General features: G+C 39.4%; 1 protein-coding gene across 1 annotated transcript in view; it reads right to left on the reverse strand.

The window, feature by feature from the left end:
* ZC3H12C (zinc finger CCCH-type containing 12C) overlaps positions 1–18923 on the reverse strand; it is a gene marked incomplete at its 5' end in the record, with an annotated part of 83250 nt that overhangs the window by 9876 nt on the left and 54451 nt on the right. Inside the window, 2 exons of the mRNA XM_017883005.1 lie at positions 2946–3180; positions 9958–10097. Coding sequence (XP_017738494.1) covers positions 2946–3180; positions 9958–10097 — 375 coding nt within the window. The remainder of the gene's footprint in view (positions 1–2945; positions 3181–9957; positions 10098–18923) is intronic.

An 18923-nucleotide genomic window follows, 5' to 3' on the forward strand; every position in this document is an offset into this window, starting at 1 on the left:
TTTTTTTTTTTTTTTTTTTTTTTTTGAGACGGAGTCTCACTCTGTCGCCCGAGCTGGAGAGCAGTGGCCGGATCTCAGCTCACTGCAAGCTCCGCCTCCTGGGTTTACGCCATTCTCCTGCCTCAGCCTCCCGAGTAGCTGGGACTACAGGCACCCGCCACCTTGCCCGGCTAGTTTTTTGTATTTTTTAGTAGAGATGGGGTTTCACCGTGTTAGCCAGGATGGTCTCGATCTCCTGACCTCGTGATCCGCCCGTCTCGGCCTCCCAAAGTGCTGGGATTACAGGCTTGAGCCACCGCGCCCGGCCGAGCTTTCCTGTTTCACCCAGGCTGGAGTGAAGTAGTATGATCTCGGCTCACTGCAACCTCTGCCCGCCTGGGGTTCAAACAATTCTCCTGCCTCAGCCTCCCAAGTAGCTGGGATTACAGGCGTCCATCACTACACCCAGCTAATTTTTTTTGGATGTTTAGTAGAGACGGGGTTTCGCCATGTTGGCCAGGCTGGTCTCAAACTCCTGGCCTCAGGTGATCCACGTGCCTTGGACTCCCAAAGTGGTAGGATTACAGGTGTGAGCCACCACACCTGGCATAATTCTTTTTTTCATAATAACTCTGAAGAGCTGAATAATATTCCAGTAGGAGATGTATCATAATTTGATTGATTTCTCTATTGTACATTTAGTTGCCCTTGAATTCTTGCAATTAGAAAGAATACAGAAATGAACACATCTGGTCTTTATTTATTCCTCATTATATATTCCAAGAAAGGAGATTTTTGGGTTGATAGAACACAATATTCTTGAGGCTTCTGTGAACCTCTGCCAAATAATATATCAGTGCATCTTTAATAGCATGAGGCATACACAAAACTATTGTTGTGAATTAAATGAGTGAGAAAATATATTCTTTTAGATTCTTTTGCATTTTAATTAGCACAAGAGGTGAACTTTTTCTACATATTTATAAATATATTTACTTCTCATGAGACATGCTTGTTGATGTCATTTGTTAATTCATCAACTTTTAGACTCTCATCATGGTCAGAATCTTAAATTAGTATAAGAACTTTAAAAATTCATGTACAGTCACGCACTGCATAACATCTTGGTCAACAATGGGCTGCATATATGACGGTGGAGCTGAAAAGTTGCTGGTAACGTAATAGCATAATGCATTACGCATGTGTTTGTGATCATGCTGATGCTGGTACAAACAAAGCTACTGTGCCCCCAGTCGTATAAAAGTGTAGCACATACTATTACGGACTGTGCATAATACTTGATAAACCATGATGTTACTGGCTGTGCATGATGGCTCACGCCTGTAATCCTAGCACTTTGGGAGGCCAAGACAGACAGACCGATTGAGGCCAGGAGTTTGAGACCAGCCTAGCCAACATGGTGAAACCTCGTCTCTACTAAAAAAAAAACAAAAATTAGCCAGGTGTGATGGGGCGTGGCTGTAATTCCAGCTACTCAGGAGGCTGAGGAATAAGAATTGCTTGAACCTGGGAGGCTGAAGTTGCAGTGAGCCAAGATGGTGCCACTGTACTCCAGCTTGGGCGACAGTGCAAGACTACATCTCAAAAAACAAAAAAAAAAACAAAAGAAAACTAAAAAATCCCCAACTACGTTACTGGTTTATATAGTTACTATATTATACCTTTTGTTTTTATTTTAGAGTGTATTCCTTCTACTTCTAAAAAAAATGTTAACTGTAAAACAGCTTCATGCAGTTCCTTCGGGAAGTATTTCTAAAGGCATTGTTACCATAGGAGATGACAGCTCCACACCCAGTACTGCCCTGGGAGACCTTCCAGAGGAACAATATGTGGAGGTGGAGGACAGTGATTCTGATGCTCCTGACCCTGTGTAGGCCTAGGATAATGTGTTTGTGTCTTACTTTTAACAAAACTTTAAAAGAAAGAAAAAAATAAAACAGAAAAGAGCATATAGAATAAGGATATAAAGAAAGAAAATGTTTTGTACAGCTGCACAATGTTTTAAGCTAAGTGTTATTACAAAAGAGAAAATGTTTTAAAACTAAGAAGTTTATATATTAATAGTAAAAAAGTTATAAGCCAAGGTTCACACATTATTGAAAAAAGAAAAGTATTTTTTGATAAATATGGCATAGCCTAAGTATACGGTGTTTATAAAGTCTACAGTGGTTTATGGTAATGTCCTAGCCCTTCACATTCACTCACCATACACTCACTGACTCACTCAGGACAACTTCCTGTCCTGCAAGCCCCACTCATGGTAAGTCCCTACAGAGACATAACATTTAGAAATCTTTTATAGCATATTTCATGGTAAATATACCTCTTCAGTGTTTAGGTATGTTTAGATATACAAACATATCGTACCACTGTATTACAATTGCCTACAGTATTCAGTACAGTAGCATGCTATAAAAGTTGGTAGCCTGGGAGCAACAGGCTGTATGTATATCGCCTAGGTGTGTGGTAGGCTGGACCAGCTAGGTTTGTGTAAGTACACTCTATGATGTTCACACCCATGATGAAATCGCCTGAGGATGAACTTCTCAGAACATATCCCTGTTGTTAAGCCAAGCATGGCTTATTTAGTAAGCTATCAATGCTCTACATTGATTTTAAAAGGCAGTCCTTTGAGGGTGAAGATGGGAATTCCCCCTGTGTCTGTTTCCTCAGGTTCTTCAGACAGATTCTTAGAAGACTTCCTCTACCTTAGGTGTTCTGTGAGTGACTTACAGGGAAAGGTGGGGCCTGCCACTCACACTGGGCCTCCTGTGGCAATGATTTTGCAGTTTTCCTGACTCCCACTGAGGAACAGTGCGGAGATCAGTTCTTAGAAACCTGTTTGAGGTCTGGACAGTGGCAAAAAGAGAATTCTGTAGCAGCTACCAGGGGTAGTTATATTTTCACATAAGCAATATCATTGGCAAGTAAATGGTTTTACTTACTTGTCATTGACAAATGAATACATTAATAATCGTTCATCTATGAACTTCTTCCATTCTGGTTTCTCATTAGCCAAATCCCTGTAGTTATCATTGGACACAATGATACCATCCGACTCAAAAGCCAGCTTCACGATGAACCTGTCGTCATAGCACACCACTCTCCTTCCCTGGACTCGCCGGGATGGCGTGAACACCAGGATTTTCTCCTTTTCTAACTTACGTAAAATTTCCTGATCTGCAAAAATAATAATGGTAGGATTTCAGAAAGGAAATACACAGGTAACACACATGGCAACTTTCATACAATGTGAAACTCTAAAACATTAGCTGTATATATGTAGCCCTTTAATTAGGGATTATGATTTAATTTGTAGATACAACATAATTTCCAACTCTCAATAGTATTTTTCCTTCAGGAATTTTAATAATAAAGGCTTTAAAATAGTTTAAAATATGAACAGTGTAAAATTGAAACATGACTGGGCAAATTCTGTCATTATATGAAGCTTTTGCTTAAGACCTGGAGCCATCAGCATGACCACTATGGACACAGTTTCTTCCACGTTCCTACTTGAACACCGTTCTAACAGAGCAGCTGTATGTTGTGTGGGGTTCAGGTGTGAGCAATACATTTTTTTCCTCTAAGTTTGTTTGCATATTTTGTAGTTGTTTTCTTCCAACTAGTGGGAGAGTACGAAAGGAAGCAGAAGTTGTCGAGGTAGCAAAGGGAAAAATCTTTAAATGCAGAAAGTTCAAAGAGAGAGGAGGCAGTGAGGTCACAAGTGTTGTTATGAACATGGCTATGATATGCTTCATGACCTTTCTGTGAGACAGGGTAACGAATGGCAGCATTCTCGTGGGGGTCGAACTGAGTAAGAAGTAAGAAGTGATTATGTGGAGAAAGCATCTGTTGATTAGAAAAGGCTGGGTAGAGAGATGCTCATTTTGTCTGTGGTTGGCATACTCTCTTTTTTTGTGACTGAGTTTTGCTCTATCACCCAGGCTGGAGTGCAGTGGTATGATCTTGGCTCACTGCAACCTCCATCTCCCTGGTTCAAGTGATTCTTGTGCCTCAGCCTTCTGAGTAGCTGGGATTACAGGCACCTGTCACCATGCCCGGCTAATTTTTGTATTTTTAGTAGAGACGGGGTTTCACCATGTTGGCCAGGCTGGTCTTGAACTCCTGACCTCAGGTAATCCACCCGCCTCAGCCTCCCAAAGTGCTGGGATTACAGGAGTGAGCCACTGCGCCCGGCTGGTTGGCATATTCTTATGGCACTTTGTAACTCTATTGACTTGTTTTGTGATTTAAAAAAGGGTACGAGAGTTCATATGTTGATCAATGATAAAAATTCCCTTTCAACCATCCTTTCCTTCTACTTTTGCTCCTCTGTCCCCCATTCTCCCACCATTGTAAATTCTGGCACAGAGTGCGGGGCACAAACCTACAGATGTCAGGATTTTTTTTTTTTTTAAAGCTCACTACTTCTCAATGCTTATTAACTGGACTTACTAAGTTTTTTTCAATCCATCTCCGCAACAGATGATTATTACATACCTTCCTGGTATTGTGCTAGGTGTTAACAGCCATCAAGACTAAAAATGACCTCTCCAAAGGAGCCTCAGTCTTACTGCACTGGACAGATACATAAGCCAGGTAAACAAGAGTTGTAATTGCCACAGCAGAAGTGTGAGCTGGGTAGGGATGGAAGAGTGACGTGGGTCAGCTCTAATCCTGGCATACAGTCTGATGATGCCCCTGTCAGAAGAATTCATTAAGACCAGACATTTAGGAGGCTGAGGCAGGCAGACCGCTTGAGCTCAGGAGTTCAAGACCAGCCTGGTCAACATAGCAAAACCCTGTCTTTACGAAAAATACAAAAATTAGATGAGCGTGATGGTGCACACCTGTAATCCCAGCTACCCAAGAAGCTGAGGCAGGAGAATTGCTTGAACCCTGGGAAGAAAAGGTTACAGTGAGCTGAGATCATGCCACTGTTCTCCAGCCTGGGCAACAGAGTGAGACTCTGTCTCAAAAAAAAAAAAAAAAAAAAAAGACCAGACCTTTGTATGAGTGGAAGAAATGTGGGCATCAGCAAATCATGGACAAATCTCAGGTTCTGCTACTTTCCACATCAGATAATCACAATCTTGTTGAGCCTGTTTCTCATGTTGTCAAATGCAGTTGATAAACTATGAGAAGTACATCAGTTAACTTACGGCAAAGCAGCTAGCACAGTGCCTGGCAAGCTCTCAATAAACACTGTGCTCTTCAACTTAATTTTGTTTAATAGATGTAACTGCCGATTGCCGATCTCTTTTTTTTTTTGAGACGGAATCTTGCTCCATCTCCCAGGCTGGAGTGCACTGGTGCGATCTCAGCTCACTGCAACCTCCACCTCCCAGGTTCAAGCGATTCTTCTGCCTCAGCCTCCTGAGTAGCTGGGACTACAAGCGCGCGCCACCATGCCCAGCTAAGTTTTGCAATTTTAGTAGAGACAGGGTTTCGCCATATTGGCCAGGGTGGTCTCGAACTCCTGACTTCATGATCCGCCTGCCTGGGCCTCCCAAGGTGCTGGGATTACAGGTATGAGCCACTGTGCCTGGCCTACGATTGATCTCTTTTAGAAATGAAAGAATACCAATGCAAAATCGAGTGCCCCGTCTCAATTATAGGAGTTGTCATATTATATTTGTGTGTTAACCTGATAAGCATTTTGAGGGCAGGTGCCATATGTCATTTATCTTTGTATCCATCAGCACCCAGCCCATGAGGCATACCAGTAGATGTTCAGTGACTGTCTGTGGATGAATAAATGAGTTACTTAAACCGATATACTCTGAAGTCTTTCAGTTCATTCATAGTCTTACATTTATGAGTAATCTATGGCACTTTATTATTTGTGAGGATGTTTACTCATCTATGCCATGTCTTGATCCTCACCAAAGTGAGTTGTAGATTAAGTTCGGTGGCCTCACAGTCATCATGTTGCTTAATTTGCATTTCTTTAATTGTTAATGAGGTTAGAAGGACATTAATTAGGATGACATAAATAATCCTGACCTAATATGGGTTCAGTAAAACTAGAAAGTTAACTGAATTTCTAGTTCTTAGCACAGCACTTGATACACAGCTAGTGCTTGTTAAATATTTGATAAATGAATGGAAGATTGGCAAAAGTGCTAATCTGAATCTATGATGCTGACAACTCGAAAATATTTCTTATCAAGTGTCTTTTTTTGGTGCAGTGAAAGAGTATTGGGCTACTCAATTTACCAGGTATTATCTGGTTGAGGGATTTAGTCAAGAGAATTATTACCCTGGGATTATAACACCTAAAAGCCTCTGACATTAGTTTGGCATTTTACAAAGCAGTCTGCATACTGATGTGTTCCAGGGACTGGCATGCTGGTATTTTAAAAACTAAACTTAGACACATTTTACACAGTGTACTATCATTTTCTCTTCTTCTTGCTTTCATACTCCTTTCATGTTCAGGAAGCTTTAAAGTCATTTACATGCTTAAATGTTGTTTTTCTTTTTTTAGTTTACTTTATCCCTTCCCCCATTATCAAAACATTGTTAGGTTCCCTGTAGAAAATTAGAAAGGTAAGGACAAGTACTAAGAAGCAGGGAGAAATAAAGACCTCACAAAGTTGCAACCAAGAGGCAATTACTGTTAACAGTTTGGTATATTTCCTTCTCATCTTTTCTGTGTATTTTGTTCTTTCCATTGTTGATATATGTGCGTATATATATATATGTATGCCTGTCTGTGTGTCTGTCTATAAAATAAAATCTGCCTTTTATGTAAAACAGCATTTCTGCAGATCATTAAAAATTCTGCCTGAATATTCTAATGCATATTCTATCATATTGATACATCCTAATTGATTGAACCATTCTTCTAATGAATGAACACTTTTTTTTTTTTCTATTCTAAATAATAATACTGCATGGGATGTCTTTGGTCATAAATATTTGTCTGTACTTCTGCTTATTTTCTTGGAACTTATTCTTAGAAGGCGAACTAGTAGATCCAAGAATATTAATATTTTAAGACCAACTACTTTCTTGACAGGTTGCAACAATTTCCACAGCAGCCTATGAGTAACTGCTTCAGGGCATTGAATGTTATCAGATTTTTACTTTCTGCTAATTTTTTTTTTTTTTTTTTGAGACGGAGTCTTGCTCTACCGCCCAGGCTGGAGTGCGGTGGCCGGATCTCAGCTCACTGCAAGCTCCGCCTCCTGGGTTTACGCCATTCTCCTGCCTCAGCCTCCCGAGTAGCTGGGACTACAGGCGCCCGCCACGTCGCCCGGCTAGTTTTTTGTATTTTTTAGAGACGGGGTTTTGAGACGGAGTCTTGCTCAGTTGTCCAGGCTGGAGTGTGATGGCATGATCTCAGCTCACTGCAACCCCCACTTCCTGGGTTCAAGTGATTCTCCTGTCTCAGCCTCCCTAATAGCTGGGATTACAGGTGCCCGCCACCAGGCCTGGCTAATTTTTTGTGTTTTTAGTGGAGACAGGGTTTCACCATGTTGGCCAGGCTGGTCTTGAACTCCTGACCTCAAGTGATCCATCCGCCTTGGCCTCCCAAAGTGTTGGGATTACAGGAGTGAGCCTCCGCGTCTGGCCATCTCTGCTAATTTGTTGGGTAAAAAATAACATTGTTTAGATTTGCATTTATTTAATTACTAATTGGGTTGAACTTTTTTCTTCTTATTTAGTGCTTGCATTCTGGGAGTTGTCTATTCCTAGCCTTTTGATGCTTATATACCGGAAAGAAGTTTGTTTGAACCATTCATTCATTGAACCATTCTTCTAATGAATGAACACTGTATGAATAAAATCATACAGATTTTAATCAATCTGTATGAGCTCTTTGTATTAAGGACACGATTCTTTGTTGGATTTTTTTTCCTTAGGCAACTGGTCGATTATCATTTTTAAGAAAGTTTCTCAAAATGCAGGAGCTTTAATTTTGATATAATTTTCTCTCTCTTTTCCTTAGTAATTTGTTTTAAAAGTTTTAAATTTAGAAAATTCTTTTGGTCTCTGATGATTTGATTTTTGACAATTAAGTCTTCAATCATCTGGAATTTACTGTTATATGGTGTAAGATAACGGTCTAAACAAGTACACTTTTCCCAAAGGGTTATCCAATATTTGGTACTACTGGTTGAATTATGACCTCTCTGCTTTCTGTTTATATACATAGGCTAAGGGTCTGGTTCCATGCTCTGGACTCCACCATGACTTGCCTATTCATTCTTATGTTAATTTAACAATGACGTAATAATTATACATAAAAATTAAGTCTTATTTTTTTTTGAGATGGGGTCTCACTGTGTCACCCAGGTTGGAGTGCAGTGGCACGATCTCAGCTCACTGCAACTTCTGCCTCCAGGGCTCAAGTGATTCTCCCACTTCAGCCTCTTGGGAAGCTGGGACCATATCACACACCACCACACCCGGCTAATTTTTTTTGTATTTTTGGTAGAAACAGGGTTTCACCATGTTGCCCAGGCTGGTCTCGAACTACTGAGCTCAACTGATACGCCTGCCTCAGCCTCCCAAAGTGCTGGGATTACAAGCATGAGCCACTGTGTACGGCCGAAAATTAAGTCTTAATCATCCCCTTTGGGTATATATTAGGTGGTCTCTTTGTTTTTTATTTAAAATGTTTTACAGTTTTCTTTACACAGGTGCCTCAGTTTTTGTCAATACTGGATGCAGAGAGAAGGACAAGAAAGGTTGGAGGTTGATTGTAAATCACTGCAATTGGGCAAAATGTTCAACAACAGTAATGAACAGTTATAAAGGACATCATTGCCTGAAACTCAGACATTTAAACACTACAACATAATGCAAAATACATTTCTTTCTACTGGACTGAAGCACATCTTATGGTCTTACATGTCTTTTTTGAACTGTTGTTATTAGAATCTGACCGCCACCTAATGTCACAATAGCACATGAGAAAACTGGGGCCCAAAAGGGTTCATTGCGTGGCTCAAGGTCTTCATAGCTAGTGAACGGCAAAGCCAGAATTTGGATCCAGATCTTGTGACTTCTGGCATCTCTCTAAAGGTCAGAATTTCCCAAAATTTGAAGTCAGAATTTCCACAAAAGTAAAGAAAAAAACACCTGGCTTATGTAGTGATGATTAATGTTTAATTAATAAAACCAGATAGTGGCCGGGCGCGGTGGCTCAAGCCTGTAATCCCAGCACTTTGGGAGGCCGAGACGGGCAGATCATGAGGTCAGGAGATCGAGACCATCCTGGCCATTACGGTGAAACCCCGTCGTCTACTAAAAAAATACAAAAAACTAGCACGGGGATAGAGGTGGCGGGGCCTGTAGTCCCAGCTACTTGGGATGGCTGAGGCAGGAGAATGGCATAAACCCGGGGAGGGAGCTTGCAGGTGAGCTGGAGAATCTGGCACTGCACTCCAGCCTGGGGCCGACAGAAAGCGAGACTCCGGTCTTCGCAAAAAAAAAAAAAAAAAAAAAAAAAACACAGATAGTTTTCAAACTCAAAACCAGGACAGGCATGGTAGCTCATGCCTATAATCCCAGCACTTTGGGAGTGAACAGTTATAGAGGACATCATTGCCTGAAACTCATACAGGTGGGCAGATCAGTTGAGGTCAGGAGTTCGAGACCAGTCTGGCCAACAGGGTGAAACCATGTCTCTACTAAAAATACAAAAATTAGCTGGGTGTGGTGGTGCGTGCCTGTAGTCCCAGCTACTTGGCAGGCTGATGCACGAGAATCGCTTGAACCTGGGAGGCGGAGGTTGCAGTGAGCCAAGATCGCACCACTGTACTCCAGCCTGGGTGACATTGTGTGACTCCATCTCAGAAAACAACAACAACAAAAAACAATGTTAGTGTCCCACTGCATACACTGAGTAAGTGAAACAGATTTAGGATACCTGACAGTGCCAGACACTGCATGGGAATGACAGGAAAGCGAGGAACAAGCAGCCGCCTGGAATAAGCCTACCTGTAATGAGAGCATCAGGTCGGGACTGCTCTTTCCTCCAAGCAGGAACAAAAACTGTAATATCTTTGTGGCCTCTTTCCAAAAACCAATCCACTGCCAATTTTATTCCTCTGCAGGAAAATACTTCTTTGTTTCCATGGCTGAAAGATTATTACAGAACACTTAAAACACAACAAAACCCAAATTTAAGTAAATTAATTCAAGTTTATAAACAGCCATTATTACATAATTACAACAGTAATAAGAGATGTCAGATTTAAAATGGAGTTTATAGCTCAGAGACACATCAAGATAACTAAGTTGAAAATCAAGATCTGTGAGGAAAAACACAAAGAAAATTGGGATGCTAATTTTCCAGAGAAGAAACAAAAGTGAGTTTTCAAAGGTAAAGTTGTAAAGATTAACTAGTCAGAAAGACACAAGCTGTTTTTGATCAGAATAAAGAAAACAGAAAGGGCTTCTTTCAACCACAGCAAGAAGAATTTCAGTCAAATGTCAAGAACTCAATACAGAAAAAAAAAAAAATCTGTAAAACAGTGGTAAAATCATCTGTCAAAAAATCTGAAAACCTGTAAAAAACTGTAAAAAAATCTGTAAAACTCATAAGTAAATACTTATGAGTTTCTAAAACTTTTCTTTCTCAAAAGTTCTTAGTGTATATTTCAATACTCAATGACTGAATAATGCACAAACTTTATTAGGTGACCAATGTAAAACAACATACTACACACTCACTGAAAGGAAAAACATGTTCACAATGCTTAACTTCATAGAAGAAACACTCTGCATACACTGCAGTAAAAAGACACCTAGTTTCTTGTTCAACTATATTGTGTTGGACAAGGATTAATGATGATAAAACGGCATTCAAAATTGGATTAGCAGCCTTAGTGCCTAAAAGAAAATGCCCAACTAAGAGTGTAGTCATTCAGTAAGTATTTATCTAGCATCAGGCCCTACTTGTACACTTTAACCTAATAATTCAAAAATAATACTAATTCCAATGTTTTTGAAGAAAAGGTCTCCTGCTTTGAATTCAATAATTATGTTCTTTTACAGTGCAAAGGCTCTATTTGTTATCTATAATGGAGATATTTTTTCTTCTTAGGACTAAGGAGGGCTAAATGAAATAATGTAGGTAAATGCTTTATTAACTTTTAGCATAAACTAAACATTAGGCATATTCGTATTTTGTTCTAGGGTTCCCTGGGAAACCCTAGAACCATCTAACATATGGTTAAGCATTTTTAGTAAAAAACAGAAATAGACTAACTTGCTTTGTAGATGTTGAAGGCTCCAAATACAAACAAGAGACAATACCTGGTTCCATAGTCCTGTCCTAATGGTCCAGGGCATGATTAGATGGGAAATCAGATGCACTAAGTTTCAGAGAATGGGATAAGGAAAGGGAAATTTTGAGGTCATTTTCTAGGTAGGAAGGGTGACCTGATAGCCTGGTGAATGCTCCAGCAAAAGGTACCAAGTGATATTAGGTTTCATGGAAAATACTGAAATACTGAAATCAGTCTTCAGAAAAACTGTAGAAAATGGTATCTCTAGAGAGAACACATGTACCAAGTATTCCTAGATGCAAAAAGTCAGCTTGCTAAAACCTCACTATAATTTTACTTTGCATTAATGCTTTGAAATCTATTGCATTGTGTCTATGGCCAAACCACCCTGAATGCACTGGATCTTGTCTGAAATCTACTGTAATAAGCTTTGCCAGTAAACTAATGATACTTGGTTTACTGAGAGTTGAGTATTTAATTGCTTCTGGCTCTAACAACAGGCCTGCATAAACATTTCTTCCTGGTAATTTCATTTGGTAAGGATAACTGTCACATTTACTCTAAAAATAGGAAATTCTATCTCCTAATTAACTAAATAACTTTTACTTTCATAAAATGTGTGCAAACAGCAAACCATTTACAATTATGGGATAAAGATTCTATAGATGATAAAACAGGATACTGTACTATGCAATTCTGATATTAAAGGTTGTTTCATTATCCTCCCTCTCCACAAAGACTCACAGGGAATAAACAAGGATGAGGATGAAAAACGGCACATCGTTAATGGTAAATATCTCCATTTTGTTGAGAAACCCATAATCCTCCATGTGTTTAAGAAACCGGTCAAGTTTTCTGTTGTCTGTAGCTGAAAACATCCCTAATTGCTATGCTAGGCATACCATGAACCAAAAGAAAACTGGCACAGCTCTATGAATACCAAGAAATATATTCTATGGCAAAAACCATTATTAGGAGCAGAAAAGTTACTATGTAATGGTTAATAGGAAGCTATAGTCATTCTAAACTCCAAATTAGTAACACAAAAGATCACAGTATTACTAGACGAAATGAAAAAAATCCACAATCATACTAATTGACAGAAGAAGAAAACATTGAATAAGGATATAGATAATTGGAATAATCAATTACAAGCTTGATCTAATGGACATATGCAAAGTTTGCACAAAACTAAAGAGAAAATTTTTAAAAATATGAAAACTTTATAAATAAATTGGCTATGTACTAGGTCATAGAACAGATTTCAACAGATAGCAGGAATCTGTACCATACATACGATACACTCTTTCACCACAATATGTTATTACATTGCAGATATAACGTCCTTGTTAAAAAATTAGTGTTGCTATAGCAGCAAAACCAATGTACAATTTTAATTTAAAAAGATCCAATTTGTAATGTAATAAAAGCCATACCAATCTTGAAAAAAAGACGTGCAAGAGCTTTATAGATAAACTGAAAATTGAAAACCTATATTAAAGGGTGTAAGGGAAGACTTAAATAAAAGAACAATATACTATTTTTATGGACAGTATGATTCGATTAATAAAGACGGCAAATGGTTTCAAATTTATCTGTATGTTGCAATTCCAATCAAATTCTCCAAAGGTTTTTTTCACAGAACTTGAGAGGCTAATCTTAAAATTAATACAGAAAAACAAAAGGCCAGCAATAAGGTGACATTATAAATCAATGAGGAAAAGATGAACTATTTAGCAAATGGTACTAGGGCAACTGGTTATTCCTATGGAAAAAATAAAACTGCATTTTAATCTCACACCATATACAAAAAATAAATTGTTGATAGATCAAATATTTAAATATGAAAAGAAAAATTATAAAAGTTTTAGAAGAAATTACCAGAGACATTCACATCAGGATAAGAAAATACTTCTTAAACGAGACATAGAACTACATGCTATTAAGAAAAATAGATATATTGGAGCACATGAAAGTTCTTTATACAAAAGACTCCATAATAAAAAGAAAAACAGGTCATAGCTTTGGAGAAGAGATTTGCAACATGTAAAACCAATCAAAAGGTTAGTACTCAGAATATAAAGTACTCTCATATATTAAAAGAGGTAGCCAGTTGTTTTTTAAGGCAAAAGATATGAACAATCAATTCACAGAAGAGGAAACTCAAATGACCAATGAACATAGGAAAAGATGTTCAATAGTAAAGAAATGCAAATTAAAGCCAAAATGAGACACTACTTCACACCCATCAGATTGGTAAAAATAAAGTCTGCAAACACCAGATGTTGGCAAGAATGTGTGAAAGTAGGAACTCATACATCACAGGTGGGAGTGTAAATTGGTATAACTATTTGGGAGAGCAATTTGGCAATACTTCCATAAAGCGGAAGGCGTACTTTCTCTAAAACACAGTAGCTCTGCATCCAGGTACAGTAAAACCTGACAGGAACTCGAAATTAGATTCAATACAATTGGCAGCTGCCTTTCATCCTCCCCCGAGCCTTAGATGGCACTTGGGGACAAGCTACTGTTCTTATCTTTTAAACGGCGAGGGAAAGGCAGGTAAATGGGGATGAGCAGGGTGGGTCCCCGAGTTACCAGGACTTTGCCAGCCAGTATTCCCCTGATCAGGCCCCAAAATGAATGCTAACAGAGAAATCTCCAGAATGGCTACTGTTGTCTTGGAAGTCCGTGTCAGGCATCAAGATCCAGAATCATTCGTAGTATAATAACTTAAGCCTGAGCAGACAATTACCTGGTGGCTCAAACCCGCAGATGGGACTTGTCACACTAGGAGAGGTTTTGGGAGACTGAACTTAATCTAACCTTACTGACGCATGATGAAGGATGTGACTCATCATACATGCTAGATACAATATAAGGGACAACTGGAGGAGGTACTGATAAAGAATTACAAAATCAGAGTGAGCCAGATAAGGAATGATGAAAAACAGGATGTCAGAGTAAGTGCCATGTAGCTACTGATGCAAATGAACTATCTGTTGACTATTTACTAAAAAAGGACCATAGCTTTAATTCCATATAAATAGAGGACATTCATCATAGCTCTATAGCCATTTATGGGCGGTCTGCAGGGACGCAGGGGTTTTCTGCTCAGTAACAAAATTAGTTAATTCTACATTTATGAATTAGCATGTTCCTTTGGGCCTTGATTACTTTTTTATCCCAACAATTTGGCAATAAGGAAGACTGGCATATTTCAAGTGAGTCCTTTTGCTGGGTGAATTTGTTGGAGGATTTGTGGTCACCCGTGATTAGGTAAGAACTCTGTATGTTTGCCAAAAAGTCTCCCTCTGACTACTTTGGCTGAGTGGGATTCGGTTCCCAGGGAAAATTCCAAAGCCTCTCTGCAAATTCCAAGTTACAATTGAGCAAAATGGGTAACTTACTGAAGGTGCCATTTGATTCATCTTTAACAGTAGAAAATATGAGATGCCTAGAATATTGTCAATAGGTCTCTTTTTAAAAAATAAAAGGCTTCTTTTATTCTCTCACATTTGGCATAAGCATACTTACAAAAATCCTGCTTTGCTATGGTCAAAAGAAGGCTCATTTGAAGTAGACAAACTGATGTATATACAGGAATTCTCAGAAAAACCCCACTCTAAAGGATTATTGGTATCTCTGGATCTCAGGAAATAAAAGAAGGAATGAAGTGGGCAGCCACAAAGAATGAATTAAGAAACTGGAGGAAGAGATTAAATAACTGAAAGCTCCTATCTGTTCCTCCAGGTTCTTGACCCCTCTCTGCTGTTGCTCTTTCTGCTTTTTCTACTTCTTGTTACCCTTCTTTGCCTCTATCTAGGACCTAGAAGAGTGGGGCAATTACCTTCTGGATGGATGGATGATTCCCAATGGCTACAGGATCTGGAGATAACTTCCCTTGGAAGGGGGGAAATTGTTAGCCTTATTAGAATATTCTAATGTGGAGTCCATCTCCAAAACTTTCCTAACTGAACATGTAAAACACAGCTAGGGAGGCAGAGATGAAGAAGAAGAAAGAACAAGGAGTCTGAGAATCTGGACAAGAGACTGTCCTAGAATTAAGGTATTAGGTTGGCAAGTGGTTGCCATGGTAACTTGGATGAAAGGGGAGGCAAAAGGAGTAATGATACCAAACAGCAAAATGAGACTGACACTACAGTGCCATACAAACCAACTTACTTTTCTTTTCTTTCTTTTTTTTTTTTTAAATGTTACTTTAAATTCTGGGATACATGGGCTGAACATGCAGGTCTGTTACATAGGTATATGTGTGCCATGGTGGTTTGCTGCACCTGTCAACCCATCACCTCAGTTTTAAGCCCTGCGTGCATTAGGTATTGGTCCTAATGCTCTCCCTCCCCTTCCCTCTGACCCCCCGACAGGCCCTGGTGTGTGATATTCCCCTCCCTGTAGTCATGTGTTCTCGTTGAATCAACTTATTTTTTCATGTCAATGTGAAGAAAATCAGCCCTACCCTTTTGTAGCTCCAGTGACTCAAACGCTTTTTTAAAGTGATTCAGGACTGCCAGGTCCATCAGACATGGTAGGAGTGCATATGACCTTTTCCCCAGCTGGTGGTGCCCATCTTAAAGAGTTATTTCCCAGTGCTCTGAAAAGATCTGGAACATTTGCCAAGGTGCTCTGTGGCACACTGGCTGCTGCATGGAGTTGCTCTGGCTGACTTTGTTTGACTAATGGAACAGGCATGATGGAGGCAAATGATAACCCCTCCTGTAAGGTAGTGCCCTGGCCTCAGGAAGCTGACTGCCTCCTCAAACAAGAGGAGACTACCTCCTCCCATGCCTTAGAAACCCACCGCGAGGTGACCTGGGAGAAGCTGCAATGCTGCTGTTGGGTGAGTCCCCATTGATTTTCATCAGTGGTTCACTGAGGCATTTTCTAAATTAACAAGGATGGATTTAAGAGCAGATCAGAATAGACGCTTATTCTTCTCTACCTTTATGGCAGCCTTGTTACTGAGAATTCAGGCACAGGTAAAAGAAAAGGTATGTGGATGGTAAGGACATACAAGTTTCTCAGGTATTGGCAATAGCAATCCAGTTTTGGAAAAAAAAAGTAGGAAGATAAAGACAAAGAAACTTAAGACTGCAGTGTTACCTTCCCAGTTAGACTTGTTCACAAGGGGAGCAAACCCCTTTCTGGGACTATCAACAAATAAGAGAAGATCCTCTAATGAAACGGCAATAGGGCACTACTATAGGAAGCCAGGACATTGGAAAAAGGGACATGGGAGAGACTGAGGAAGATGCAAGAGATGCAACCCAACCATGAAGCTTTACTACCCCCTCCAGAGATTTCTCCCCTTGGGAAATCAGACAGGAAATAACTGGCAAGTGGCGCAAACTAGGAGCAAAAGTGACATAATGGAAGAGCCTCAGTGCTGGAAATGGGAGAACCTCATCTGTTTGCTTGTTTTTCCTGTCGTAATCTTTTCCTGCTCTGTCCTGTGGAGACTAGAGCCATGAATTCTGCAGTTTCTGCTCATCTTTCCTGTTTTCACCCTGACCCATTAAAACAAGTTAAGGGGCCGGGCACGGTGGCTCACGCCTGTTATCCCAGCACTTTGGGAGGCCAAGGCAGGCGGATCATAAGGTCAGGAAATCCGAGACCATCCTGGCTAACACGGTGAAACCCCGTCTCTACTAAAAATACAAAAAATTAGCCGGGCGAGGTGGCGGGCGCCTGTAGTCCCAGCTACTCGGGAGGCTGAGGCAGGAGAATGGCGTGAACCTGGGAGGTGGAGCTTGCAGTGAGCCGAGATCGCGCCACTGCACTCCAGCCTGGGCGACAGAGAGAGACTCTGTCTTAAAAACAAAACAAAACAAAACAAAACACAGACAACAAGTTATGGGTTTCTCTCAACCATCTTCTACCTTTTCTTTCTCCTCTGAGATTCCTGAGCCAATAGGTCCTCTGTTTGAAGAACAAGCCTCTTTGTTTCTTACTGCTGTTAATTTGTTGTGAAGGGACCGACTGTGTAACCTAAGGGCCATCATATTCTGTACTCTGGGTGTTTGGAAGATTCTGTGAGACAGGGCACTTGAGCTGGTGAGTATGTGCTTGTTTATATCAAGAGTAAGTATGTGCTGGGGATCTTCCATGCTATGGGCCACATTTTGAAGAACAGAGGCATCCTAACATCAGGGGTAACTAAAATACCACATAGGATAGGAGATGCTGATTTACTAGAGTTACTGCAACTTCCTCCCCAAATTTCTGTAATTTGTTGTAGAGCTCAGATTGGATAATAAGATGAGATGAATCTGCAGGCCAAGCTGTGAAAAGGACTTCTACACTTTGGACTGGGTTAACTGAAACCTCATTACTTCTATCCAAAAATGCCTATTCAGTTTCAGACAAATGCAACTCCTTATGAACTAGACAATTGGAAATTAGGGAGAGCTAAATGAATATAAATTATCTTAACAAATATATTCTTCATAGTACTTTCACTATTATAAATTTTCATTTTTCTGTAAATTCACTTTGTCTCATAGCTCTAACAAGATTATCTTTACTCAAGACTAATATATTGGAAAAGCACATAAATTCCACTTTTCTGTTCTTAACAGAAGGGGCTAAGAAGTCAAGATAATATCTTGCATCCTATAACACCGTATGAATTGCCACCGGAGAATTATGCTTGTTTGTTAATGGTACTACATTAACCACCTACAATGGTTAAGAGATAAGAGAGGTGGGTTTTATAATGCAGAGAAAAATTCCAGGGACCATGTATTTTAATGCAATGTACCTCAGTCTGGGACCTAGAGGGGAAGATGATGGGCCAACCATTTTTAGATCTGCCATACCTAAACAACCATAATATACATATTAATGTTTTCTTTAGGTATATATACAGATACCATTAACTAGGTTAACTGCAGAACAGGAAGGGTTATTTTAGAATTATAACTGTTACCTTCCAATGATAGACATGAGGAGTAATTGAAAACATGGAAAACCTAAAAGAGAATGAAGGCATCTATAAAAGAGACTGCCTCTTTTAATACTTTATATGGCAGTGAAGAAAAGAACAAAGGAACCTCTTTTCAGTTATCTTTTTATTTCCTCAAATTTGATTTTACTACAATTTGCATATTATATAATGCTTATTAAAAACCTTGGAAATTATAGGTGATCTTTATTTCTGAAACTTATATAATACATATATTATTTACATGATCAAAGAAGACCTATTCTTAAAAAGTCTTTTTCACAAATCATCTAAAATCTAATGATACGAAGTACCTGGAATGGCACTTTTCAGTACTCCAAATAGAGATGGCTTTTGAAGATACTGAAAATAACACAGCCTCTGGAATTTGACAGGAGTTTAATTCTTTTCTTTACCACTTTTCTGTGTGACCTTGTTCTGAATCTCAGAGATTCTTATTCTGAATCTCAATTTCTCATCTTTAAAATGAAAATAACCTCACCTACCTTATAGCGTTGTGAGAACTGAATAAGGTAATAAACCTAGCCAAGTGCCTGGCATATCAAAGGCTTCAACACATGTTAGTTTCTTTACTTTCTCATGTCCTCTCAGTCTTAATGTTTAGAAAATGGAAAAAAGCTTGTTTTGGAATAAAAATGAAACCAATAAAATACATCTTTATTTAATAGCTTTAATCTCACAAGAGTAAA

Source organism: Rhinopithecus bieti, unplaced genomic scaffold (assembly GCF_001698545.2).
Source record: "Rhinopithecus bieti isolate Rb0 unplaced genomic scaffold, ASM169854v2 scaffold_11964, whole genome shotgun sequence".
In the NCBI taxonomy this organism is placed as follows: domain Eukaryota; kingdom Metazoa; phylum Chordata; class Mammalia; order Primates; family Cercopithecidae; genus Rhinopithecus; species Rhinopithecus bieti.